A 27,219-nucleotide genomic window follows, 5' to 3' on the forward strand; every position below is an offset into this window, starting at 1 on the left:
AGTTTGTTCGAGCTTTGCTTGCTGATCCAGCTCTCTAACCAGGCAGGGTTCAGGGGTGGTGGTGTGTTTGGGGAATTTTGGGGAACTTCTGATTCATTACCAGCTGATATTTATGGGATAGTGTTTGAAGCAGATCGTGCTTTGTAACACATGCTTTTAGAAGCCACTCCTCCTTAGCTTCATTTGATTAGGTGACTTAAAATGAAAGTAGTGGGTTCTTGCACTTCATTTTTAGTTATTGTTCTTCTGACACCAAATCTTCTCAGTGCTAATTGTCTCGAGACCATAAAAAAAGCATACGGAGTTTGAGAAATAAAGAGATCCATAGCAAGAGTGACTAGTGTTTATCTTTTACTTGAGTCAGCATGTCAGAACATGACAGGGATATTGATGAAAGCATTAGGCTGCTTAACTCTTAATGCCACTGCCGGTAACTGACTTAAGAAGCATCCCTTTTTCTTCCTGTCTAGTGAGAAAGAGAAATATTGTTGATTTCATTTACAGTTTTAAGGAGTAATTTTCTGTCTTTGCTGAAAATTTATTTGCTATTCCTATCCTGGAGGGTGCTTTTTTTTCCTCAACATTACAAGCAACAGGATTATTGCCTTCTTCAAAAGGTGGTGGCTTCACTGGGAAGACAGTCGTAGTGAGAACAGGCCTCTGGCTGGTTAAGCGACTAATAACTGTCAGATCAGACAACATGAGATTAAACAAGAACACAAAAAAACACCTATGAAGCTAGACTGTTTAGGATTAGAAAAAGAATACTTACTATCTGATAACTACCAGGGCAGAAAGATTTAGTATCTCATTCCTAGAAGATGTGTGCAAGTTCCTGCAGCAGTTTTTGTTTAACGCTGGAAAGATCTTAAAAGCAGCATTTCCTTTAACATGCTCTCTAAGGAGTAAAACCTCCAAGTGGTTGATTTGGCAGCTCCCATAGCACAGTGAAAGGTAGGAAAACCAACCTCTCTCAGATTAGTGAATCTGCCAAAAATGTCTGGATGTGCCGGAGTTGGGATGAGAGAAGAAGCCAATTCGTTGTATAGTTCAGTGAAATTTATGAGTGCGTGGGCTTAAAACCAAACGCAATGCTGTTGTTAGTAACAAACTGGAAAAGAAAAAAAGTGCTATTCTGTCTCTTGGTCATAGCTGTACTCCAGTGAGCTACTTGATGGCCATAGAAGTTCAGTTATTGTAAAAGCATCAATCCACACTGTATAACGTAGGGTAAATGAAAGCATGAAATTAAGAAAAATGTAAGTATATGGGAGATTTGTTTGGAGTATATTCCCCAAACCCATTTAATTTAGAAAATGAAAGAATTTTACTCACTAAATTAAGTGGGATTACTCATGAGATGAACAGGGCACAATTGGAGCTGATCGTGGAGTGTTCATAGGGGGAAAAGCAGAATAGAAATGAATGCCAGAATAATATTGAAAATCACGAATTGTTTGGAGCACGCTGGTTGCTGGGGGAAATGTACTGTATATGGAAACATAGGAGACAGAAACAACGAGGTAACGTCATCCCAAGGCTCTTTTCTAGCACAAGCTAATCTCATGGCTTCCCTGAAGTTGTTGGCCTGGACATACCTGAAGCCCATAAAGCACAGAAACAAGAATGGAGAGATGCAGTTTTTCATATTTGCAAGCTAGAAATAATACGTCGGGGTTTTGAGAGCTACAGGTTACAGTTGATGTAACCTTGACTTGTACAAAGGCATAAGGAGGTATTCTTTCTTCTCTTCCCTTTTCAATGCATGTGATGGAAACTTTTCAAAATTATTACATATTGAGATCTGTCTAATTCTTAAAATTAGAGAACAAAACATTAAAAACAGTACTCTTAAAATGAATAGTAATTAATTACTCATGTAATTGCATTAATTAAACCTGGCTATGCAATTAGGGAGCTAATTATGTTGAAAACGCAATTGCACATTTCAATCACTGCCCACACCCTGGGGATCACCCAGTTTCTTCTCCTCCCTCATTAGACCTTCTGTAATCTTCCTCTCCTGTTACATGGCATAATTGAAGCTGAGAATATGTACACACAGATGTGCATTTGCTTTCTGCAGCAAATGTGTGGCTAAAAATGTAAAGTGATTGTGCGCCATTTTATTTAAAATATATTTCCTTTTGTCTGTCTCCTACAGGTAGATTATACATGACTCAATGCTTTCACATACATAAAATACATCTAATTTCTAGAAATTATAATCTATCCACCCAAGGGTACTGAGAGAACTGGCGGAGGAGCTGGCCGAGCCGCTTTCCATCATTTATCGGCAGTCCTGGCTATCGGGGGAGGTCCCGGTTGACTGGCGGCTAGCCAATGTGACGCCCATCTATAAGAAGGGCCGGAGGGCAGACCTGGGGAACTATAGGCCTGTCAGTTTGACCTCAGTGCCGGGGAAGCTCATGGAGCAGATTATCTTGAGGGTCATCACGCGGCACTTGCAGGGCAAGCAGGCGATCAGGCCCAGTCAGCATGGGTTTATGAAAGGCAGGTCCTGCTTGACGAACCTGATCTCCTTCTATGACCAAGTGACGCGCTTGGTGGATGAGGGAAAGGCTGTGGACGTGGTCTACCTTGACCTCAGTAAGGCTTTTGACACCGTTCCCCACAACATTCTCCTCGAGAAACTGGCTGCTCGGGACTTGGACTGGCGTACGCTTCGCTGGGTTAGAAACTGGCTGGATGGCCGGGCCCAGAGAGTTGTGGTGAATGGAGTCAAATCTGGTTGGAGGCCGGTCACTAGTGGAGTCCCCCAGGGCTCGGTACTGGGGCCGGTCCTCTTTAATATCTTTATTGATGATCTGGATGAGGGCGTCCAGTGCACCCTCAGTAAGTTTGCAGACGACACCAAGCTAAGTGCGTGTGTCGATCTGCTCGAGGGCAGGAAGGCTCTGCAGGAGGATCTGGATAGGCTGGAGCGATGGGCTGAGGTCAACTGCATGAAGTTCAACAAGGCCAAGTGCCGGGTCCTGCACATGGGGCATAACAACCCCAAGCAGAGCTACAGGCTGGAGAGATGAGTGGCTGGAAAGCTGCCTGGCCGAGAAGGACCTGGGAGTATTGGTGGATAGTCGGCTGAATATGAGCCAGCAGTGTGCTCAGGTTGCCAAGAAGGCCAACGGCATCCTGGCCTGTATAAGAAGCAGTGTGGCCAGCGGGTCGAGGGAAGTGATTGTGCCCCTGTACTCGGCTCTGGTGAGGCCGCACCTCGAGTACTGTGTTCAGTTTTGGGCCCCTCGCTACAGGAAGGACATGGACGTGCTCGAGCGAGTCCAGAGAAGGGCGACCAAGCTGGTGAGGGGTCTGGAGAACAAGTCTTACGAGGAGCGGCTGAGGGAGCTGGGCTTGTTCAGCCTGGAGAAGAGGAGGCTCAGGGGCAACCTCATCGCTCTCTACAGTTACCTGAAAGGAGGCTGTAGAGAGGTGGGGGTTGGTCTATTCTCCCACGTGCCTGGTGACAGGACGAGGGGGAATGGGCTAAAGTTGCGACAGGGGAGTTTTAGGTTGGATGTTAGGAAGTACTTCTTTACCGAAAGGGTTATTAAGCATTGGAACGGGCTGCCCAGGGAGGTGGTGGAGTCACCATCCCTGGAGGTCTTTAAAAGACGTTTAGATGTAGAGCTTAGGGATATGGTTTAGTGGAGTACTTAGTGTTAGGTCGGAGGTTGGACTCGATGATCTTGAGGTCTCTTCCAACCTAGAGAAATCTGTGAATCTGTGAATCTGTAATCTAGAAAAGATTTTTTTCTTTGTTAAACTGCTTTAAGGCATTTTTTTTTAATGTTAACAGAGGAATGGAGGAGCTTTCTTGGGTCATGGAGTCCCAGCCTATCTTATCACAGGCAATCAGATTGTATAATCTTTTCCATGAATGTCAGATTTCACCTTAAAATTAGTTGGTTTTTCCTCATTATTTCATTAAAAGACTGTTTGACATTCACATCCACCTGATGTTCAGCTAACCCTGTGCTGTAACTGTGTTAACTTGAATGTACACAATCTTATGTGAGCGCTACTGCTTCACGTATCATCCCAGTAGCTTTTCACTGTGCTTATTAAACTTCGCATTCATGGATCCTGAACATGATTGCCTGACGTTGTACAAGATATCTTCCCTGAGTCATTATCCTTATCCTACACTAATACAATGGCTTTAAGACTACTTTATTGTCTTGTGCTCAGATAGTATCACTTTTTTCCTCTTCTGTTGTTTACATCAGGTAGTAATTGGCTATAAGTTTCATCTGATTTGCAGCTTTTTTAGTTTTCAAGGTAGCTGCTTTTTCCACTGAGAGATTTTGACCCTTCTTTTCAGGCAGTCTGTAATCAGTACGTTTCACAGGCATCTTCCCACTATATGTGGCAATCATTAGTGAAAATGTTTAATAGGATAGTCCTTGAGCTTCACTTGTAACCTCCTTTCTGTGCAGTAATTCCCTTTTCAACATAAACTATTTCTCATTAGCTAGTTCCTATCATGCCTTATGGTGTATTAAAATTATCATCCGACTAGAAATTTTACACAGTACGCTGAGACCAGAGCTCTGTTGAGGACCTTAAATACATGCTATTTTTGTTGTAATCAACATTATTCAAAAAGAATGGCAGTGAATGATTTAACTGTAGTAGTACATTTTTGCTACCTGGTAAAGATCTTACAGCCTAACTTAAAATCCGTAGAAGATACAACAATGAACAATTCCAAGATTTTTCAAAGAAGGTTTTATTTTTAAGTTTTGTTATGAAAGAGCAGTGATACAATGTATTTTCATATTTTTTCGTTGGTAACCCTATTCCCATAGGTATGGAGCGATACAGCTTTACAGTGCTAATTTCTGTGAAACTGCATGTTGCTGTCTAAGGAAACCAGTGTTTCTGCTTTACAAAAGCTCTCTGGAAGCTCTTAAGTGTTCTGCTGAATGATGTCCACATAGATGAAGTTAGTCTTCCAGAGGAAATTTAGGCAATCTAAACTTGGCAAATTTAGTTTAGTTATTTCAAATCTGATCTGGGCCGCATATATAGCATTTTTGCATGTTTTTAATTGCTAAAATACTTCAGTAAAACTTGAGTCAAACAGCAGAAACTCCTCCCAACACATTTTTGACATTTTATTTGCAACTTAGGAGCTAATCACTGCCTTGAATGAAGTATTTCAGGGGCTTAGTCATTAAAGTCTTGAAAAACTTGGATTTTGGAACCTGTTCTGACTCCCTGAGAAAAGACCAACTGTTTGGTTCAATTTTGTCGAATTTGTCCCTTTAGTCTTCAAAGAGATGCTTAACAATACCCATTTCTGTGTGAATTCAGAATTGTTTCACTTAAATCTCATGGCATCTGGCTGTAGAATCTCCTAAGCATCCCGGGCTGCTTTTAAGTTGAGTGGGTTACATGCTTAATGGTAGTCAGGATTAGACCCGGTCTTTTGGTGGCTCTGCAGAGCTGGCTGACAAATTGTTGAGTGGCACTTAGAAGTGGATAAGTGCTGTCTGGTCTTCCAGATTGAAGATAAGGAACATCTGTTGTGGGTTGGTAATAACACCCAGTTAGTCCTAACATTTATTAATTTCAGGGGAAATACAAAATGATGACAGAATATTTTCTACAGAAGTGCTCAGGAATTAGGCACGATCAGAAGTACGGTGTTTTACAGAGCAAGATAAGGGGTGCTATAAAACTTTTACTTTAAATGTCTTTTAAAATAGAACACAAAAAGGGTGTTTTTTGAAGTTACTTTGCAGTATTTTCAAAATATTTGTCAGATTGTCTTTTTCCTCCTCCTTTTCTTGAACAGTTTGGCATTGCCATATTAGCAACTTGTCAACTCAGATGAGTCGCATGCTTAGTTACTCATCGTACATCTTCTGTGTCTAGGGTAAATAAATAAAGACGTTCTAATATGTGCTAACAGAAGTTCGGTATTTGATGGCACGATACTGATAATTAAGAAATATGCATCCATACTTCCCGTGGTTTGGTGTAACACATCCAAGGCAACATCAGGCTATCTGCATTACTTGTGCTGAGGGGCGCTACAGCAGGCCGGCCCTTGCGCTCCGTGTCTCCTGCTCGGGCCTTTCCCTCGTGTGACCCAGCCACCACCCTTGCCTCCCAACACGGTGCCGGGACGCCTGGCCCTGTGGTGGAGGATCCCTGCCTCAGTCCTGGCACAGGTGGTAGCTCCGGGCCCTTCAGGAGGAAGGAGGAGGAGGAGGGAGGGCAGGAAGGATCCCACCCGGCCTGCTGGCTCCAGCCTCCCGGCCAGGCCCTTCTGTTGATAGACAAAAATATTTTCAAAGACGGTCGTCTTGACTTTCACTGGAAATTGTCGGAGATTGTTTCAAGAAGTGGTAATTCGGCTGAAAATGGAATCATAAGGAAGATTGTAAAAATATTGTTTCGATTGCTGTTGATGATGATGTCTGGCTTCTTAGCCGAAGAAATATTTGAGTGTGAGCCAAGTTTAGATGTGCACTCATTTAATAATGATTTTCCCACTAGCTATACGTAACTTCTCTAAAACTTGCAGAGAAATCTATTTGTTATAAGTATGATAAACGTGAGACCTGTCAGTTTAGTTGCATGTGATTACCTACATTTAATCATAGAATCATCAAGGTTGGAAGAGACCTCCAAGATCATCTGGCCCAACCATCCCCCTACCACCAACATCACCCACTAAACCATGTCCCCAGGCACCACATCCAACCTTTCCTTAAACACCCCCAGGGACGGTGACTCCACCACCTCCCTGGGCAACCCATCCCAATGCCTGACTGCGTTTTCTGAGAAGAAATGTCTCCTCATTTCCAACCTAAACATCCTCTGGCACAACTTGAGGCCATTCCCTAAAACTTACACCCCTACAAAATACTGTACTGCGTGCTGTGACCATACCAGCATCAGCTGGCAGGGTTCCCAGTGTCTGCCTCATATGTGTTTGCCTGGTGCAGACAAATCCCCTGAGCTGTGGAGTTTGTACCTGGCTACAGGGACAGCAGAGGCTCACATTTCACAGGGGATGAGTATGTTGGTAGTGGATCACTCTGCAATTGAAGCGCGGTGGCATTTTAAGCCAGTGAAGAATTTACAGTTGCAGGGGAAAGAAATTTCTTGTTGATACTTTTGGCACTGTGTCTGGTATCATTTGCCTTTTTTATTTTTAATTTTTGTTCTAAGCTTTAAAAAATGTTCCCTTTTAACATACCAAGCAAAACTCCTAGAGGTTTCCTAGAGGTGTTCTGGAATAGGTAGGCAAGCGGTTTCAGTAGGGTGGGAGAGAGGGAAACGAGGCAATAAAACTTACACAAACATCTCTGTAGGGTTTTCCTTTTTCTCAGTTTACATGCAAAATTTGAATAATGGCTCAACTCTATATTTTTTCCTGGTATTCTGCCACAGCTTTTTTCCGTTAATTATCTCGCTTTCCCCCGTGTTTTCTATGATGTGGTCCTGCAACTTGCTTTATAGATCATGGAGAAAATTCAGGTTGTGTAATTTTTAGGTGTTTCATCACTGACATTTTGCCATAGAAGTTTTAATCTTAGTATCGGGTTTTGAGTACAGGGATACATGAACAGTGAGCGGAGTTACAGCTGAAGAGCGGATAAACTGTTTTCCTTTATTTCTGAGACTTCTGCTTTAATTATTTTTTTTAAAGATTTACACCAGTCAAGATCACATCTGGGGATTACCCTAATTGGTTACAGTTGTTTGAATTCTAATGAGTAATGTGCACTGCGCAAGGCTTGAACAGATAGTGCCACAGAAATGGAAGTGATGAAAAAAGTTTATTGAAGCGATAGAGATCTTTACATAATGCGTCAGCAAGATGGAATGAAGGGGAACTTTTTATTTAATTGGAATGGAAGTGAGTCAAGGATTCTCTAATCTCATTTCTAATAATCTTCAGCAGACAAATTTATACTTACATTCGATTACAGGAAAAGTTTTGTTAGTTAATAAGCAACTTTTTTTTTTTTTTATTACAAGAAGGACAAACAGTTTCATCCAAAACACAAAAACAGGTAAACTTCAAAGATGATTCCCCCAGTCCAGTCATGTTTTGATGGTCTGCTAATGAAGCACCAGTTACTGGTTTCTTCAGTGGCATGAAAAGCAATAGCACATTTAATATTTCTAGAGTGCTTTGTTATTAATATGAAAGCGTGACGTTTAGATTTGAATTGCAACCATTACTATTGTTGTTTTGTGATTTGAGTTTTTCATGTGAATTTTTAGCGAACAAAATGGAAGCCTCGTTAGAAGTCCCACTCCAGAAGTTAACTGGCCACTTTACATCCTAAAATGTCATCTGATTTGCTCTGGAGAGAAAAATGTAATGTTGGATTTTTCCATTCTGCTAGTTCACCTACTAAAATAATAATGCTGGAACAGTTGAGTATGTCAGCGTGCATCAGGATAGGGAGGAATTTCAATCAGAACAGCAGGAGGGAAAAGTTAAGGGAGATAATTATTGACTTGGGAAGTTGGAGGAAGCATACATGGAAAAGTAAATTGATAGTGCAACGTAATATTGTTCAAATAAATCCTTTGCCTCATGGTGGAAATATGCAGTCCTTTTTTAATATTTTCCATTATTTGTCCATATAGTCTGGATTTTTTCCTTGAAGAAAAGTACGTGAAATATACCTGTGATGTTCTGTTTAAAATCCTGTTCTGCCCTACTTATTTTAATCAACGTGATTGTGTAGTGAACTAATGAGGTCATGGTCCAGCTGTGCTGTACAGATTAGTTGATATCTATTGCCATTAGTTAAGTTGTTAATTGTATCTATAATGTTTAGCTCTGAGCTTTTAATAAATTAATTGGTCAGATTAGGATCTCTTGAAACAGTTGAATATGAAACCTCTCAATTGTTGGTCTCAAATAAATTACCTGCATTAACAGAACACTTGCATAATCGATAGTACTCCTTATTGGTAATGTAAGCAGTAGATTTAACTGTGTTCTCTAACGGCTGTTGTTCTTAAGGTGTATTTGCTTTCAGGGAGATTCATTTATTCTTCCAGCACAGCAGCTGAGAGCCTAACATTAGGTGTTGTTTTTTTTCTGTATCTATTTACAATTTTGTACCTTTCTGTAATATCCCCAGGTTTTAGGACCTGCCCCCAGATGGTGTTCCTTCTTGGACAACTTGACTGAAGAACTGGAAGAGAATCCAGAGAGCACAGTTTACGATGACTACAAATTCGTGACCAGAAAAGACCTTGAAAATTTAGGTAAAATCTCTTTAGCTGACTTGTTTATTCTTTTTTTTTTTTTTTAATCACACTTGCAAGTTTATTAGTTCAGATGTGACTTATCAGTGAGAAATGTGGAGAACTGTTTGAAATTTATTGGCAGTAGTTTCTTCCAGTTATCTTGGTTATTAGTATACCAGACTGATGACTTTCTGTTCTTTGGTTCCCAACCAGTGCAACACTAGATGTTTGTGTTGAGAAATGATTCACCTGCCAAAGGATACCCTAATTGAGTGTAGTATTTTCCAGAAAATAAAACTCCATTCTAGGGTTAATGGAAAAATGGTTTCATGGAACTAGAATACTAAAAATGACATAGCAGAGAGAGTTAGCATGTTTGACTCAAGGCAGTTGATTCTTTTTCGTTCCATTACATATTTTGATTGTAGTATTTTACTCCAGTTTAATTCATTTACCTCTGAATATGGCAGGACAAGGAGGAGGTCTTCCAAAACACCTGCCTTTTAACTTCTGAAGGAGGTGGTCTGAATGTAGCCCGTAGATCCCTATTCAAAACTTAAGGGAATTAGGCAGTGTAGTGTTATCAACACAGAGACTTGACTGGAAATAGTTCTTCTGCTTTAAATTCACAATAACTTAGTAAAATTCACTTCCCCATAAATGCAAGCTTTCAAGTGAAGAACCAACTTAAGTTATATTTTGCATTTCATACATCAGTGTTCTTTGTATAGTACCCGTTATTTGAAGTACTCTTATTTTGGAGTATGCAGGACAATTGTTTCTTGGAAACAGTTAAAAATAACATAAATAAGAACTTTGCTTTCTGAGATACACGGAACTTTCTCTCTCTCTTTTTTTTTCTTTTTTTTTTTTGCCTTTTAGTTCTAGAATAAGATTAATTTTTAATTTCTAAAGATTTGGGGGTCTGCAGAGGATATTTTTCTATAAAAGGGTTCCCTTTTTCTCAGTTTTGGAATTTTGTGAAGATACGAGGAAGGACAATCTCACAACTGTTCAGTATTTTCATTCTTACTCTAGGTTAGGGCATAGGGTGACAGTTTTATAACCTGATGTGGTACTCTTATTTCTTTCAGCACATAGATTCTTCAAAGATAGGGACCCAAGATGAAATTCTTTCATTTATAACTTCAGTATACCACACAAAAAAAAGCGCTTGTCAAACATGTACAGACTTTCCAAAAAAAATTTTTTCTTTGTAGACTTCCTATGGTGCGCAGTACATGCAGGCATCTATAAAAAGTGCATAGTAACATGTATTATGACAACAAAAATGGATTTTGTTGCTCCAAAGTAGCTAGGATTTCTTGCTGGCCTAACTTGATTTTTTGTGGTTTTACTTAGTCTTTATGTACTGGATGTGACTATCAGAGAGATTGATGTGTTGCATTGGCAGTGCTTGTTTGTCTTCAACTGAGTAAGTGAAGTGGCTAGCTTGGAATAGGAGTTCTTTATCTGTGAAAGCTCTTTGAAATCCTCTGTAATTTTTTTTCCCAGGCCTTGCTCATCTCATTGGATCGACACTGCTCAGAGCATATATGCATGGCTTTTTCATGGACATAAGACTTTATCATAAGGTAAAAAATGATGCTTGTAAACTGTTGCTCTTAACGATAAAATGTGTTGTTATTTTTCCCACATAGAGGACTGTATCCTGTATTAATGATATATATTTTTTCCTTCTGTTTGTTCAAAGGCAAAAATGATGGCCAACCCTTTTGCCTATGAAGAATACAGAAGAGAGAAAATAAGACAGAAGATAGAAGAAACACGTGCACAGAGGGTACAGCTGAAGGTAAATCCCATGAACAATGAATATGCTTTGGAAGAACTATTCATAAAAAATAGTATATTCTTAAGTGTATCTCAGAAATGTAATTACTTAGGATTTGATTCTGTTTATCATTAGAGACAAAAAGTAAAGTTAGCTTTAATTTATAGAACTTTTTGAATGGAAACATAAAATTCTCATGCATATGAATCCCACAGATGAGAAAGTCTGATACCAAACTGTAAAAGAGCAGCTCTCATCACATTTGCTGCTTGAGCAGATAACCCAGAGGTAAAACTTCCAGTTTCTGCTTGCCATTGAACTAAATGACTCAGGCCATTGAAATGCAATACTCTGGAAAGAAACATATGTAAATAATATTGTGTTTATACATGTATTCTCTTTATATTTATATTCTTTAGAAACTTCCAAAAGTCAATAAAGAGCTTGCACTCAAACTGATTGAAGAAGAAGGAGAAGAACAACAGGTTGCCAGAAAAAGGAAACAAAAGGTAAGCTTTTGTTTTAAAGTCTTCCCTAACTAGGAACACAGAAATAATAATGCTTATAGTTACTGATTTATTGTTACCTGGCCAAATAGATTCAGAACTCTGTTTTCAGAACTCTGTTTCTTGTCTCATAAATAGCTTACTATACTAGGTGACTGTAAAGTGGACTTGTGTGGCTGGAGCACCAAAAAGACCATGTAATAACCTTGTCATCTATATTAAAAGTTTAAAATGCTGAAATACTCCCTGTTGAAGATGATGATGGGCCTTGTAGGAGTCCAGAAGCTAGTTAAGTGCAGAATTGATATCAAAGCTGTTCAGGGAAAAAAAAAACAAAACTTTTTTTCATTTGTTAGTATTTTAGTGCAAGGTCTGCACCTGGGCAGGTCTGCACCAGGGCAATTCCAGACAGGAATACAGACTGGGAGAAGAACTCATTGAGCGCAGCCCTGCAGAGAAGGACTCGGTGGTTCTGGTGGACGAAATGCTCGATGTGAGCCAGGAGTGTGCACTTGCAGCCCAGAAGGCCAACTGCATCCTGGGCTGCATCAACAGAGGAGTGGCCAGCAGGTGAAGGGAGGTGATTGTCCCCCTCTACTCTGCCCTTGTGAGGCCCCGCCTGGAGTGCTGCATCCAGATCTGGGGCCCCCGGCACAAGAGGGATGTGGGGCTGATAGAGTGGATCCAGAGGGGGGCTACAAAGATGATCAGAGGGCTGGAGCATCTCTCCTGTGACGGAAGGTTGAGAGAGCTGGGGCCCGTTCAACCTGGAGAAGAGAAGGCTCTGGGGAGACCTTATTTGTGGCCTTTCAGTACATAAAGAGGGCTTGTAAAAAAGATGGAGAACAACTTTTTACATGGGCAGACAGTGATAGGACAAGAGGTTTTTAACTCAAAATTCAAGATTTAGATTAGATGTTAGGAGGAAATTCTTCACTCAGAGGGTGGTGAGACACTGGCACAGGTTGCCCAGAGAAGTTGTGGATTCCCTATCCTCGGAGATGTTCAGCGCCAGGTTGGATGGGGCTTTGGGCAACCTGGTTTGGTGGGAGGTGTCCCTATCCATGGCAGGAGGGTTGGAACTAGATAGTCTTTAAGGTCCTTTCCAACCCAAACCATTCTATGATTCATGAAAGGCATGTATTAGCTTCATGTGGCATCCAATGAAAACTAGTGTGATTCGGTTGAGATGGTTAGGAACCATGAACTACTGAAAAAGGAGGTGGTGGTAAAACCTTAGATGCAGAATTTCTAAGCCAGCGTTGGAGTGGAAATGAGTTTAATAAATGGGGAGTGATTTGTCTAGGAATGCAGATAGATGGCATCTCAAAATACATTAAAAAGAGTACATTAAAATGTGTGGCCTGATTATTTTCCTGAAATGGCTCTAGGAGTCTTGTGAAGATCCATTTATTTTTGGCTTTGAGATTGAACTTCTAGCTTCCAAATGAAATTGCAAGTCGCATGTTTGCAACAGCTTCTGCACTTGAAATTTACACTTGTTTCCTCTATCTTCTTCCCCTACTTTGTAGGTAACAATGAAAATATAATGCTGGGGTGTGTTCAATCTGCTGGTAGAAGTTTGGAAACGTTAAATTATAAGATCAGCTTTTATTACAAAGAGCTATGTATTCAATTATCTGAAACAATGACAAGTACTCATACGAACTGTAGTTGTAGTTTGAACTGTTCTTAATTCAACAGTAGCATAATTTACATTGGGTTCTTCTTATTTCCAACATGAATGAAACTGCCTTTTCCATCCTTTATGTGAGGGCAGTGAAGAAATTGTAGTAAGATGTACAGAAATACTTACTCTTATATATTTACAGTAACACAATAGTAGTATTGTATGAAGACATGTTTACTCTGATAATTTGTTTTACATGTTGTAGAGTCATCCTGATCAGGCAAGGTATTTGCCTCAGAGGTACTTGTAGTTAGTCAATGGATATCAACGTGTCTCCAGACTAGCTGGCTGTGAATGTATGACATACATTAGCTCAAAAATAGTAGTAATTGTGTATTTATGGTGTCTGTAGTGTGCATAAAAGCCTGTCTTGCTTACAGGTAGCTTAGAATGATATTTATTTGATCTTTGTGAACGTAATAAAGTATAATAACCATAAATCTTGATTTATGTGACCTGGAAGGATAAAGCAACTGATACTTTGCATTCCGTTTTTGAGTTTTGTTTAATTAAAGCGGTGTTAGGTATTTTTACCAGTGTCTGTTTTGATATTTTATAACTAACTCATGCTTCGATTCTTTTCCAGAATCTGCCTAGCCTTCTCAAAGATGATCGTTTTAAAGTCATGTTTGAGAATCCAGATTTCCAGGTAGATGAACAGAGTGAAGAATTCAGGCTACTTAACCCACTTGTTTCTAAAATAAGCGAGAAAAGAAAGAAGAAACTAAAGCTCCTACAGGAACAGGAGGCAAAAGAACAGGTAAAATATTTTCCTTTTGGTGTATGAAAAAGATGTATTTTTACCTTTGTGTTATTCTTTCAGATTTTTTTACCCTAGAAAGAAGGAAAGAGGAAGGGAATGCAAGAATGTCTTACCAGATAAATTAGTTAGATGTAATTTATAATATTATCATCCAAGTTTTCAGGTGTATGTCTACATGAATTTAGGTTTGAAAAACATATAATATGTAGGTGGAGGTAATTTTTTAATATTTCTGCTTCATTTGCTGTTAGTGCTTTTGTTCAGGTTTTAGATCTCTTCAAGTGAATCTAAGTAAAAGCTGACATACTCTCGTTGCAGAAATGGTTTGAAAAGAAAATTAGTTGATGATTTTTCATTTTATTCTATTTTTGTCTGCAGGAAAAGGAGGAAGAACCAGAAGGAAAACCGAGTGATGCAGAAAGCTCTGAGAGTTCAGATGATGAAAAAGGTTGGGTTGAAGAGGTCAGGAAACAGCGCAAGCTTCTACGCCAAGAGGAAAAAGTAAAGCGGCAGGAAAGGTTCAAGGAGGATCAGCAAACATTACTAAAACCTCAGTTTTTTGAGATTAAAGAAGGAGAGGAATTCAGAAGCTTCAAAGACTCTGCCAAAAAACAAAAATTAATGAAGTAAGACTAAAGTTCCTATTTTAACATCTGGGGGTGGAATATTCTCAAGTATGTCTCTAGAGTGCAGGCCAACGGCATTTTGGTTAGTTAGCATGATAGTCTTGGAAGCACTTACTAATAAGGCCACATCTGGTGATTCAGGGATATGACTTAGAGGGACATAATTGTTGAAAGTCTTTTGTTATTGCTAAACAAATATAACATTTTAAGTATGCCAGAGAGACAATGCAAATGAGAGGAGTAAGAGATTCATATTCTGAGCCTGATTTGGGCATCCATTTTTTTTCACTGTCAGTGAACTGCTGCTTACACAAATAACAGCACTGATGTCTCTGAGACTGGTTATATATTACTCCACCAATGTCAACATGAGGTTGACATTTTGGATGTTTTTGAGCTGACCCTCTAAAAGGCTGTCTAGTACTGCATGATCAGCCACTATTGGGGGGCAGGTTCCAGGTAGTAAAAGAAAAAAATCATTTGGTCTGGGTATTTTTATGGCGTCCAGAAATTTTCAAAAAATGTGCCGTCCTTTTGTTGTCAGGTCTAACTTTTTGTTTTTATTTTTGCAATGAAAAAAATGGAGTCAGTTTTCTTATTTGGATTTCTTTAAATTGTTGATCAACTGAAATAATTGGGTACTGCATAAAGGGCATGATTATCCTTTAGGCTTGCAAACTAAAGGACTTGGCTTTGAGGTGCTTAATGCCTGTAAATCTCATTGACTTTTTTTTTTTTTCCAGAGGTGGGTTTAGGCCTTCAGAAGATGAGATTTAATAGCCTTTTATTAGTTGGAGAGCAGACGCTTTTTATTAAAACCTTGAGGGACAATAGGTTCAAAGTTCTTGCAGCACATTGGAGGCAGAGCAGAACTTTGACTAATGTTGGAAACAACTTGCTGTGTTAGATGGATCTCGTAATAGCCTTTTTTTTTTAAATTTAGAATAAAATGGTACGTTCAAGGTGAATAACATATATAATGGGGCTGCTTTTTATGTCAGTAGGAACTGATAATGCAGCCTAGATGTTTCATGCTGGACTTTTGCTAGATATACATAGAGAAACATGACAAAATTCAGCCTTTCTCTTAAATGCTCAAGTTTTTAACTAGAGTTACCATATAAAATGGTCTCTGAGCATTACTGGTACATTGTTCCTGCAGTAGTCTATGATTTCTAGGTTGATAGTAGTTCTGCAGAAGTGATATTTGTGTTTACTGTTGATCAGCAAATGTTTACACACACAGGGTTTTCCTATGTTCTCTAGAGTAAATATACCCATTCATTCTGGTCTCTAGCTTGCTGAGATTTCTCCAGCATTCTTCTGATTATTTTTCTTTCTATGTTATAGACAATGATGCAGCTTTTTCCTTTTGTCAGTTCTTCTGCTTTGTCAGAAGGAAAATAGCCATTCTGGACACTCTGACAGAGAACACTGTCCTAGGAAATGTCCTAGGATAAAGATATTTCTCACATTAAATTCATAGTCGTGTTAGAAAGTGACTTGAAAGGAGCCTGAAAGAGCGGTCAAATGGCACTGTGTTCTCACTGACATTGAAATACTTCCCTTTAAAGCAGTATGGCTGCAGCCTGTTGCGCTTTGTTCTTTTAGAGAAATTGAGCTACTGACATCTAAACAAAATTCTCAAGGACTCTCATTTGAAATATTAAGATTTCATTTTGTTCAAAACATGTGCAAGGATACAGAAAGTTAGGTAAATAAGCCAACACAGCTATAAAGAAGAGAAACATTTAGAAAAAAATAATAGTGACACAGAATGAAGTTAAATCTTTCATCTGGTGTTCAGTGGGAGAAAGATCATTCCTTCAGCTAGGAAAAAATGAAATCAAATACCACAGTCTTGTCCAGTGGATGGAAGAATATCAGTGATGACGTAAACCATGGAAAGATCTTTTAAAAGATTCCTTTTAGGGAAGAGAGCATCTGTCTTAAGATTCACAGTTCTGTGCAGAATATTTTGCAAGATATGATGTGTAATTAGGGCTGCTTAGGTTAGATATCCTCTGTGCAGTAGTAGCACAGGTGGGATGTAATGTAAAATGTTTAAAAAGGGGGGGGAGATTTAAGACAGAACAGCATGACAAAAATGTGACAGCACTACTGCCTTTGTTTTTCTTTGAGTTGCTGTCTCTGAATTGTCTTTCCCCCCTTTTTTTTTTGGTCTGGGCAGTAATTTCTGTACTCAGTGACCCTGTTTGGGCTCATCCAGGCATTGTTCTGACTATGTATACTCCTCAAATTCTGGGAGGAAACTCAAAATTAACAGCAGGTGTCCATTTGTTGTACCACATAGCTGATACGATTACAGAATCATAATGACTTAGTCTCTGTTGAGACCTAACCTGTTCTGTTAAGCATTTTTACACAGTAGAATTTTTTTGATAAAAAATACCTAAATAATGTTTTCTGCTGGCCTTATTCAGTGATAAGTAGTCAGCATAAAAAATAATTAATTCAGCTAATGTACTGAAAATTGGAAAGACTGTAGTGGCATGTACAATCTGGTGAGGCTGGCATGTTTGTCTTTGATTTGATTTATTCAAGCAATGGAATGATGGTCTGTGACCAATGTAATTAAGTACCTTAATACCTTCACTATGCACTTAATGGCTAGGTGTTCTTTTTTTTCTCTAATCGTATAATGTTCTACCTGAGGAAACAGTTTATGACTTACATAAAACTGGGTGTTGCTTTTGACATGTTCCTGACTCAGCACGGCTCCAAGCCCAACTTCTAAAGCAGGGGTGCATACTATAAATTTCTTAGCAGACCAACAGTCTACGCATTTCTTTGCGCAGGAAAGCTGCAAAACTTAGCCATGATCGTAACAAACACCTTGTCTCAAAGCTGTCCACATTTCTCTTCCCCCTTTCGTGTTTTTATGCTTACACGTGAAAACCTGCTGAACGTACTAGTAAAGATGCAAAAGTTTTATTTGTTTACTTTCTGTATAATTTCCTTGCATAACAGCTTAAAAGGAATACATAAAAGGCGAGGGTTTTTATTAGTGTGCTAAGAGCTCTTTAGATTTTCTTGATTTCCCTTTAAAATCTTTGTAATTGAAATTAAAGCACGTCAAAACTAAAAACTGCAGTAATCCTACTTTGCAAAGTATAAATTAGTGCTTACGTCTTCTGAGATGGGCAAGAAAGTCAACAAAAGCCAACAAAAACATAGCAATATCTAGGAAAGTCAGCTAAAGTGTCATGGCAGGAAAGGAAAAGTCCTGGAAAACTCTTCTCTTTTGCTTTATAAGGAGGAAAAAATGAGTGCCTGGTCAATTTTTTAATTTTTTGGTTTTGTACTGAAGGGTGTCGGGGAAGTTGATTTTAATAACACTCTTAAAGGAATCCATTGGATAAATTTGTTGAGGGTGATGTAGGAAAAAAAAAGACCCTAGCTATTGTAAGTTTGTGTGCAATTCCCTGTGATTTGGGTGTGCACATCTTCAGATAAGCACAGCCATACCTGCATGTACTCAGTAAAATTGCAAACCGAAAGCATTTTCCTGATATCTCCCTATTTTAGTTTTTCTCCTGACTGAAGCAGTATCTAGGCAGTCATGCTAAATAATTGCTGGGTAGTAGCCATATTTCTCTGGTGCACTTTCAAAGGGGAGAAAAAATGGAACTCCACTTGTATGTAGAAATCCCACCACGATGTCGGTGACTGATCTTCTGCCATAGTTAGCTCTAAGGCTTAGCTTGTCTTCCCGATTCACACAGATGGAACAAGTTTTTACATGTACTGAATGAAAAATATACTACAGAAGAAATACAATCAAAGTACCTAGTCATGAGAAATAAAGTAATTCTTGACAGTAATTTTTCATTGTTAATCTGAAGAGTCTTTGTTACATAAATGGCTCATTAACCAAAATTCTGCAGGCTTCAGAGGCTTCATACATGGGGCACAATCTGTGAGCCTTTCATCCTTAGAAACTCCATTGACTTTGGGTGGCTGCTAATCATGTGTATTTTTATGACAATTTATTTTCCACCTTTCTCTTAAAGTAAAAATTTTAAATTTTTAAATTTTAAAAAAATTTTAAAATTGCAGAAATGTATATGCTAGCATTCAGCTAATGCACGCACTTTAAAACTTGTCCAAAAAAATGTTTCTTACCCCTCTTCAGAAAGATCTACCTAATAGCAGCATCTCAGTTTGCAATACCTAAATTCATTTACAGTTAGGTGAATGCCTTCTGAGTGTGTCACAGAGTAAGTTTGGTCCTCCCAGTGATGTCGTGTTCTCAGATAGCCTTGCCTACTTGTAGGCACTAAATTACAGATGAAGGATTCGCTATGGAAGGAATCACAGGTAGCGTTTAGCAAGACTGGATCGAGCAAGTCCCATCTCTGTCTGCCTCACCCCAGCGCTGGAGGTCCTTCGAGGTCGTCAGTCCTCGGCTGCTCCAATTTACAACCCCCTTACTGAAGTCAAATTTGGTGCCTGAGACCAAATAACTCACAGAAACTGACTGATGAGCACCATGCAGGGGAAGGTGTACGCTCATGTGGCACTCTTCTGTGGAGTCAGGTTCTCTTTTTTTAATCAGACTCATTGTTTACGTTCTTTTATTTAGAAAACGTTGTATTATACAGTTATGGGACGCAATGTCTGAATAATCGTTTTTAATTGGGCTATGTAGATTGTGTCGGTGAAGTCATGATTCATTCTGCGAGGAATTAATTTTAATGTATAGCCAAGATTATCTCCTTCCCTCAAATGTGTTTCTCAAATCAGAAATTATAAGTTATTAAGCAAACTGGGTATATTATGCTTTAAAGCTTTTTTTTTGTTTATATCTGTTACTGCAGCTGAATACCTGATTTTTTTCTGAAATGTCATAGAAAACTATAGCAATAGTAGGGTGTGGTCTCTTTCTCAGCTAGAGGCCTGATGCTTTTTTAGAAGACAATGAACTTTTCAGTAGAAACATTTTTTAAATTTATGTAAACAGTATCTGGAGGGAATGATTTGAGCTTGTGTTTCTTCTCTGTTTACTGAGTGCTTATTTTTTAGACATGGCATTTCGGGGTTTCAGAGAAACTGAGATTAGTTTTGACTGCATTATCAGCATTTATTGTAGTAAAAAGATGGCAAGAACAGGGACTAATGTTAATTATTCTCCGCAGGAAAACTCTTGAAGATCGTTTAAAGCTTGAAGAAAAACTTGGCACGTTAAATGTGTCTGATACCACAGTAGGCAGCAAGCAGGCAACATTCAGATTAAAGAAGGTGAGCTATATATATATATATATATATATAACTTTTTATTATTTTATTATTTTTCTTTTAAGATAATACACGAGTAACTTTAGTTTTTGCATGAAGGAACAGGAACTTTAAAACCGTCAAACAAATGTCCCTCTTCGTTTCTTCATATGCTGCCAACTCTGCTGCTTCTTGCCAAGAGAATGAAAGCCTCCGGTAGTGCTCTGTGTGTTTATACCCTTATAACTCAGGCAGCACTCATAAAATCTTATGTTCCGGTGGAAAATACTGGCTTCCATCTTTTAATAGTTCATTCGCAGACATATCATCAGAAGCTTGTGACCTTGCCTGACATCAGTGCCAGGACTGATCAGATCTTGGTTTGCAGTTCCAAACACAATCAGGATGCTGTAGGTGACAGTTTTTCTCTTGGTTGGTGAGGTTGTTAGGTCTCAGCATGATAAAAACAGAGCTCCTAACCACTTTTGTCACTGAACTTTGTAACGCAGATCACAAGAATGAGCTCTGGTCCTGTTGTACTTGCCAAATTCCACTGGAAATGTGTAGTTGACTGCTGCCTAACTACCTTTCCCAAAGGGTTTTTATTTCCTGTCCTGAGGTATTTTGTAGACCATAGACAGGCGATCACCCTATAGTGTAGGAAATTGTATTTCAAATGTATTGAAATCCGTGTGTGCATCTGCTGCTGTTGTAGAACACTTAGGGATTTTTTGCTTTAAAAAAAAAAAAAGTTTTAGAATTGAACCAAGGACACGTTATAAAAGCTGAAGGTCCATATTAATTGATACTTCAGTTGACAAAATGTACTTCAGTTTTTCCTCGGGTAAGCTTTTTTTGCACTGTAATAAATTTCTCCTTACCAGTAGTCAAATATTCTTCTCATCGGTACAACTGATAATACAAGAAAATAGTTAAGTGATCACTTGAGGTATACCTGAATAAAATTTTTAAACATACAAATTTATTGGAATAGTTCTACAACACTTGCTTGACTTGATTATTGACTGTTTCATCCTGGCTTGATTCCTGTATTTCTGGAATTTAAAGTGTGTTGGCTGTTAAACAAGTTATAGGTTCCTCTGCAGTGCTCTGTAGGATAGCTGTTCTGGGGATTTTACCAACTGCTGTAACTGATATGTTAGTGTCTTGCAGCTAAGTAAATAGGCTTGTGGGGACTTTTAAAGCACAGTCTCTTTCATAGCAGCTTTAAATGGGGAAGTGCTGAGCCACAAGATTTCTTGCAGTTGATGGTGAACAATGAACTATCATCTTTCGCTAACAGTTTTGTGAAGATTTGGGTGGGAGCAAGGAGGAAGAAAGTGGATATAGCAGTTGTTCAGAGTGCCAATTTTACATGAGTCCATCAGATATGCTACAGCTTTGAGTTTTTTAATTCATTGCTGATAATGTATATGGACAGATCTTGCAATGAATTTTTGTCATTGATATTTTGCAGTTTAGTTTTCAGGGGGTTTTAAATATAAAAAAAAAAAAGTTTTACAGACTGCCCAAGTACTTACAGTACAGAGGAACAGTGCTCCAAGTGCAAATGGAGATCATTCAATTTCAGCATACTAGCTGTATCAGGAAACATTAAGTAAGATTTGTCATGACTGTTTCGGATGACACCTAGAGACAGAGAGAAACCACTTACATTTTCACGTAGTGGGTTTCTTTATCCCTACTTGCAGTGGAAACAGGAGTCAATAAAAGTCTAAAGACCACTATCTTTTATTACCATAATATGGGCATGGGTTTATTGCTACCTACAGTGGAAATCGCTCTAATTGATGGAGTATTTTATAGCATGGACACTTATCTGAGAGTGGGTAGTTCAAGTCTGCTAGTTCCAGTTTATGCTTAGTTTGAAAACAAGCCTTGGTCTTCCCAAGAAAAGAGACTTTTATGTCTGTAGGAGCCTTTTTATCTGTGTAGTATGTAAATTAAACCCTTTCAGTGCATTTTTGATGAAGAGAAAAAACATTAATAGAGCATGTGCCACTGGAGTGGAGATTTTCAATTATTTTCATGTAAAAAATGTTTCTAGAATTGTATACAGTATATCAAATACTTCCAAGAAATGCTAAGAACACATTTTAGAAAACCTGTATGTTTCAGCAAAATTAGTTATTGTCCCGTCTGTCACTTTAAAATACACTTGTGCAAATATTCAAGGTGGTAATGCCAGTTAACCAGAGTAGGTACTAAATAGCCTGAAATTCTGGTCTACCTTCTTAAGGGCATTAAAACCTAAATTATGGATTGTAATTTTAGTCTATTGTCAGACATTGGTTTTCATCTGAAATACATGATTTTATTCAGTGCTTTTCAGTATCTTTGTCTTAAACATTTACTCTGACTTACTTTGAATGGTAATGTCGGGGGATAGCCAGAACCAGTAGGTACAGTATAAGGCAAGGTAACGGGACCATTTATAGTAGCATTTCCAGATTTCTCGCAAGGATTTCTGACTTGATATAGAAGTACTTCATCAATGAGGTGATATGTAAGTTTGCGAGAACCTGAGCCTTTTTTTCTTTCAATATTTCAGTCAGAGCAGCAAAAGAAGCAGCAGGAAGCTGAGAAACAACATCGTCAAGAGAGGAAAGCTCTTAGGCGTTCTGCTGGTCACCTCAAGAGTAGACGTGGAAGAGGACAACGGTTTCATTGATCTATGTTATTTTTTAAGGAACTTTTTTTTCTCACTTTTCATTTGGAAAAGGGACTTTGCAATAGCAATGTATTTGTATTTTGTTACACTGATGAACAGAAGACAGAACTTGCTAAATGACGTCTTAATTATTGAGAAGCTTATGAAAGTATAAGTATTGTCTAAGGGACACCATGACTATGGTATGTTGTAGACTCTAAAGTGAACTGTATTTGTGCAGAAATAAACAGCAACTGGTTATTGTGTAACCCTAGATGTTTTTGATACAAGAATTTATGTCGACAGTGAAGCTGCCTGTCTTTTTACTTAAGAGAAGTGGGTTTTTGCTTTCTGAAATTTTTATTTGTAACTTCTTAGAAACAAGATCAAGGGTGGGTTATTTTGTCTAAAAACTTACCTTTACAAGGGCACAAGAAATTTTTCTTCTGTGCATCTTGAAGTATGACATACAACCTTGTTTTTCAAAAAATGACTTTGTCTTTTGTGTTCTTGGGTTGCCTAGAACATATGTTAAGAAAATAATTTTGTATGTTGTCTTCTTGATTACCAACAGATTGCTTGTTGCTGAGAAGGGTAGAACACTTTTTTTTAATCTCACAAACCCTTCATCTACATGAGTTGTTTGCTACTTGAGCAAATAAATTAATTTTTACATTTGACCTTTTTTAAGCTTTGTGTATTGTTTTTTCGAAGGTTTTATAAATTGTCTCTTTGCTAAATCCAAGAAACTGAACTCTGGATTCAGAAAAAATCAATGAATCTACCCATCACAGTAAATCACTGTGAGGCTTGGAGGTTCTTAAGTGTTTTGCTTTATAAACCAGAGAGACTATTAATTTTGGTCAGGTCTCTTGAACAGTATTTACCATAGAATGTAGGTAAAAATGTAACAATTATGTGGTTACAATTGAACCTAACTGGTTAGGGGGAAACCTTGCTTTTTCATAGCCTGATGTTTTTTTCTGAATCAAGGTTGATTGTCTATTAGATGTAGAATAATTGGTCACAGTTGAATTTATTTCCTTCCCTCTGATTTAATTCTTTCCTTAATTCTTTCTTTAATACTTTCCTTCTGGTTGTAATTACATTGTTCAATTTTAGAATGTCTTTTGCACATGGTATTTGCTTCTTTAAAATATGCATTGCAGTTGTCACCTCTGTCTCTTCACTCAACTAAAGGAACAGACTCTCAATACCTATTTTTTTCTCCAGATCTCAAATTTCTGCATTGTCCGTATGCTTCTTGTGCTTTCTGTTTAACACAGAACTATCTATCTATCTATTATTCCAGTGTCTGTCTCAGCTATGCTGTATATCAAGAAATACCCTTATTACTTCTATTTCCATTTAGCCACTGAGAAAACACAATGCAGTTATGGGTACATCCCTCTTCTTGGGGTCTTGTCTTTTGGTGACATTCAAACCTTTGAAAGTCAAGTGAATTTATGAAGTTTTTACTAGTGCAACATCTAGTTCCATTTTTCTGAAGGCGTGAGGTTGTCAATCATCCTTCAGTTCACACAAAGGATGTTTGGGATACACATGAAATGGTGTTTAAATATACTAGGCATAACCAGTGAAATGCCTGGAAAGATATAAGATGATTAGAATATTTTAGGAAGCAAATATGGAAACTGGAAGACAGGCTTAATGCACTGAGAAGCTTATTTGGTATAAAACATACTAGAAAATAGTCCGTACTGTTTGAATTTTGCAAAGCACTGCAGGCTTTGTCTGTAATTGTGCAATGTACATAAATTGTGTGTGTGTGTGTATACACCATGTATAAACAGTACTGCTATAACAAATTTAACTCGAGATCGAAGTGTGAGGAATGGATACCAGTCATTCCTGGGAGTAATACTAGAAGACTGGAGATCGCAGATGGTATTTGTGAATGAGAACGTTAGAGTTGGCTCAAGAATCTGAATATTCAGGAATGGCATACGTAAACTCACCGCTTGTGATGTACCCTATTGAGAAGGGAGATTGTACTGGGTTGCAAATTCTGCTCGTCTTTGCCCAGGATGGTTCTTCATGCAACAGTTTCTTCATTTGTGCACTTGATTGCCCAGGGCTTGCATGAGATCATGGTGGAGTAGGGCAACTGTGTGAGATGCAGGAGGTGCAAAGCTCTATGCAATCTCCATCTCAGCTCTAACTGAATTCGTGCTCTGCTAGATGACTAGTGGCTGATGTAGATTTTGAAAGACCAGAGAGAATTAACCAGAAACAGGTTTGTAGTACAAAAGGTCCATAGGTAAAAGGTCTCTGTGCCAAAAGTGGTCTCCTGCTGCAGCTATACTCCTGAAGGAAGGACACATTGTTCTGATTGAGGTAGATGGATAACCAGCATGTCTCTAAAGCAGAAAATTAAAATAAATAAATAAATAAATAATTGAATGAGTATTTAATCTGAGGCTACTTTTTCCCATGAACCAGCAGCTTGTTAGTCAGTGATACCCACAGAAGTGGGTTTCCTAGCTTTAATTTATGAAATGTTTGAAAGATGGCAGTGTTCTTTATATACACTTCAGAAGTGTCAGATGTTTGCATTTTGCTAAGAGTTGGGCCTGGTACTTCAGGGTGTCCAGCACTTGAACTCTGGAACATGGATGAGCTATTGGTGGCCTGTGCCCCGCTGCCTGATGTGCATTCAAGTCCAAGAGCTTTTCAGTAAAATAGGGATGATCAATCCTGGCAGTGACCAAGAGCAGCAGGGCACGTGAGCTGGCAGTAATGAGATTCAGCCAGCAGACTAGTCTGACCTGCCTGTAGGACGAGAGAGGTCCAACATCAAGTCAGCAGGTCAGGAGCAGTGGGGTACGTGGGTAGGCGTGGGCACACCTGCGACATAGCCTAGGTAAGGACCAAGGATGCTGCAGCTCCCAGACAGACAAAGCCTCTGGCAAGGCTTTTCAGAGCTCTTTCTTTCACGGCTCTTCTCATAGCAGTCTGATCCCCTTATTTGATCAATCTGTGTCAGAGGTGGCTTTGAGTGCAGGCAGCCAAACCCAGCAAGAAGGGAAGAGCAGAGCCTGTTAGTACTCTTAGGGACCTGGAATGAAGCATGTTCAGATTCTTGAGACTGATCAAAAGCAAGTTATTGTCCTTGAACAGCTATCTGGGGGAAGAACTGAGAGCCTCAATACAAGTTGACGTGTTAATGCAACATCATTGCAATCACTTGACTTCATAATGCAACCAAAAAAGGCATTTCTTAGTCATCGTTCTGATTACATAAACTTTTTTTTTCAGTCAACCGTACCATTTTCCATGGTACAGGAATCAGTAGTGATCCAGTATTGCCATGCCTAGAAGCTCAGCAGCTGCTGAGATCCTTTTTGACAGTTAAGGTTCCTGCTCTAAGGTAAGATCTGTAGCATTGTGGGAACACTGATTGTTTCATATGTACTGGAATTTTTGGTGATGACCAGGTTTAGAAAAGTTCACTGTAAGTAAATTTCCAGTCAGTGGTTAAACTTGAGTGAAGTACTAGCAAGAGATCTGAATCTGAAGTGTCACCTATACTTTAGTACTTCCTTATTCCACAAGTAACATAATTTACTTCAGATAGGCTATTAGTCATTGAACAGACATTGAACCAAAATTACTTGTGTAATTTTCTGTCCCAAGTGCTATTAACAAACCAAGAAGCATGCTGTGTTCCTGTGGTTGGTATAATTTTCTGAAATGGAGAGCATCCACCGATTTACACACGCAAGTGAAAGAATTTACTATACCACACGGTTCTTTAAGTATCTGAACAAAATAGTGTAATATGATTTTAAATATTCCCCTGCATAATTGCACGTGTGTGTAAAATGTATTTACACATTTTTATACTCAATTTATTTGCTTATGTATGGACATCGAAGTATGTATGACTTGAAATTGCATACTTCAAGAGTTGTGAGGGAGTGTGTAGCAGGTTTCAAAGTACTCCATCTTCCTTCGCAGCAGCCTTTTATATTTTTGTTCTTTATGTTTGCCCTAGATGGGAAAAAGAGTAATAGTCTTGAATTCAAGGAAGAAAGACTCAAAGGGCAGGCTTTCAAACGTGTCTGCAAGGAGAAGAACAGCTTGCTTGGGGAGGTTGTGTGATGTCCCCTGAAAGTTCTGTGATGTCAGATTAAACAGCTGCAGGATCCACAGAGGTACAGCGGAGTCTGCTTGAGGAGGAGGAAGGGATGAGTGAACTTGAGAGGACCTCCCGAGCCTGGTGATCCTGCTGCTGGCTGTGGGGTACGAGGAACAGGCATGCCGTGTTAACTGACTGGTGTCATTTTTCCTCTTTGTCCCATCCTTCAACTGCATCACTCACTGGCTGTTTTATCTTTTTATCTCTTTCATAAAGATTAAATACTTTTTTTGGCTTGTGTCCATAGCTAATATATTTTGTCTGATCTTGGGAAGTATGGGCTTTATAAGCTGAATGAAAGCACATAAATCTATTAATAAACTTTGGCTCTTGATCATTATCTCCGTGTTTCAAAGCCCATATTGCTCAACAACTGACTCTCTGTGATGAGCTGAAGAAGCAGTCCTATCGTATCACCAAACAGAACAATTTATAGCACAGCCTGCAGAAAATAGCTTTAGCAAAGCTTGTAGTTTACACAACTGGAGCAGAAGGAATGCCCACATTTAAGAGACTTTG

The 27,219-nt window shown here is 38.7% G+C and overlaps 1 protein-coding gene across 1 annotated transcript in view; it reads left to right on the forward strand.

The window, feature by feature from the left end:
• Window positions 1–23,218, forward strand: part of NOL10 (nucleolar protein 10) — a 50,479-nt gene extending 27,261 nt beyond the window's left edge. The window contains exons 14-21 of the mRNA XM_083827683.1: window positions 9,144–9,270; window positions 10,768–10,847; window positions 10,967–11,065; window positions 11,464–11,553; window positions 13,827–14,000; window positions 14,382–14,629; window positions 19,789–19,891; window positions 22,440–23,218. Of these exons, the coding sequence (XP_083683809.1) occupies window positions 9,144–9,270; window positions 10,768–10,847; window positions 10,967–11,065; window positions 11,464–11,553; window positions 13,827–14,000; window positions 14,382–14,629; window positions 19,789–19,891; window positions 22,440–22,559 (1,041 nt within the window). The 3' untranslated portion in view covers window positions 22,560–23,218. The remainder of the gene's footprint in view (window positions 1–9,143; window positions 9,271–10,767; window positions 10,848–10,966; window positions 11,066–11,463; window positions 11,554–13,826; window positions 14,001–14,381; window positions 14,630–19,788; window positions 19,892–22,439) is intronic.
• Window positions 23,219–27,219: the final 4,001 nt, after the last annotated feature.

Source organism: Anser anser, assembly GCF_964211835.1.
Source record: "Anser anser genome assembly, chromosome: 3".
Taxonomy (NCBI): domain Eukaryota; kingdom Metazoa; phylum Chordata; class Aves; order Anseriformes; family Anatidae; genus Anser; species Anser anser.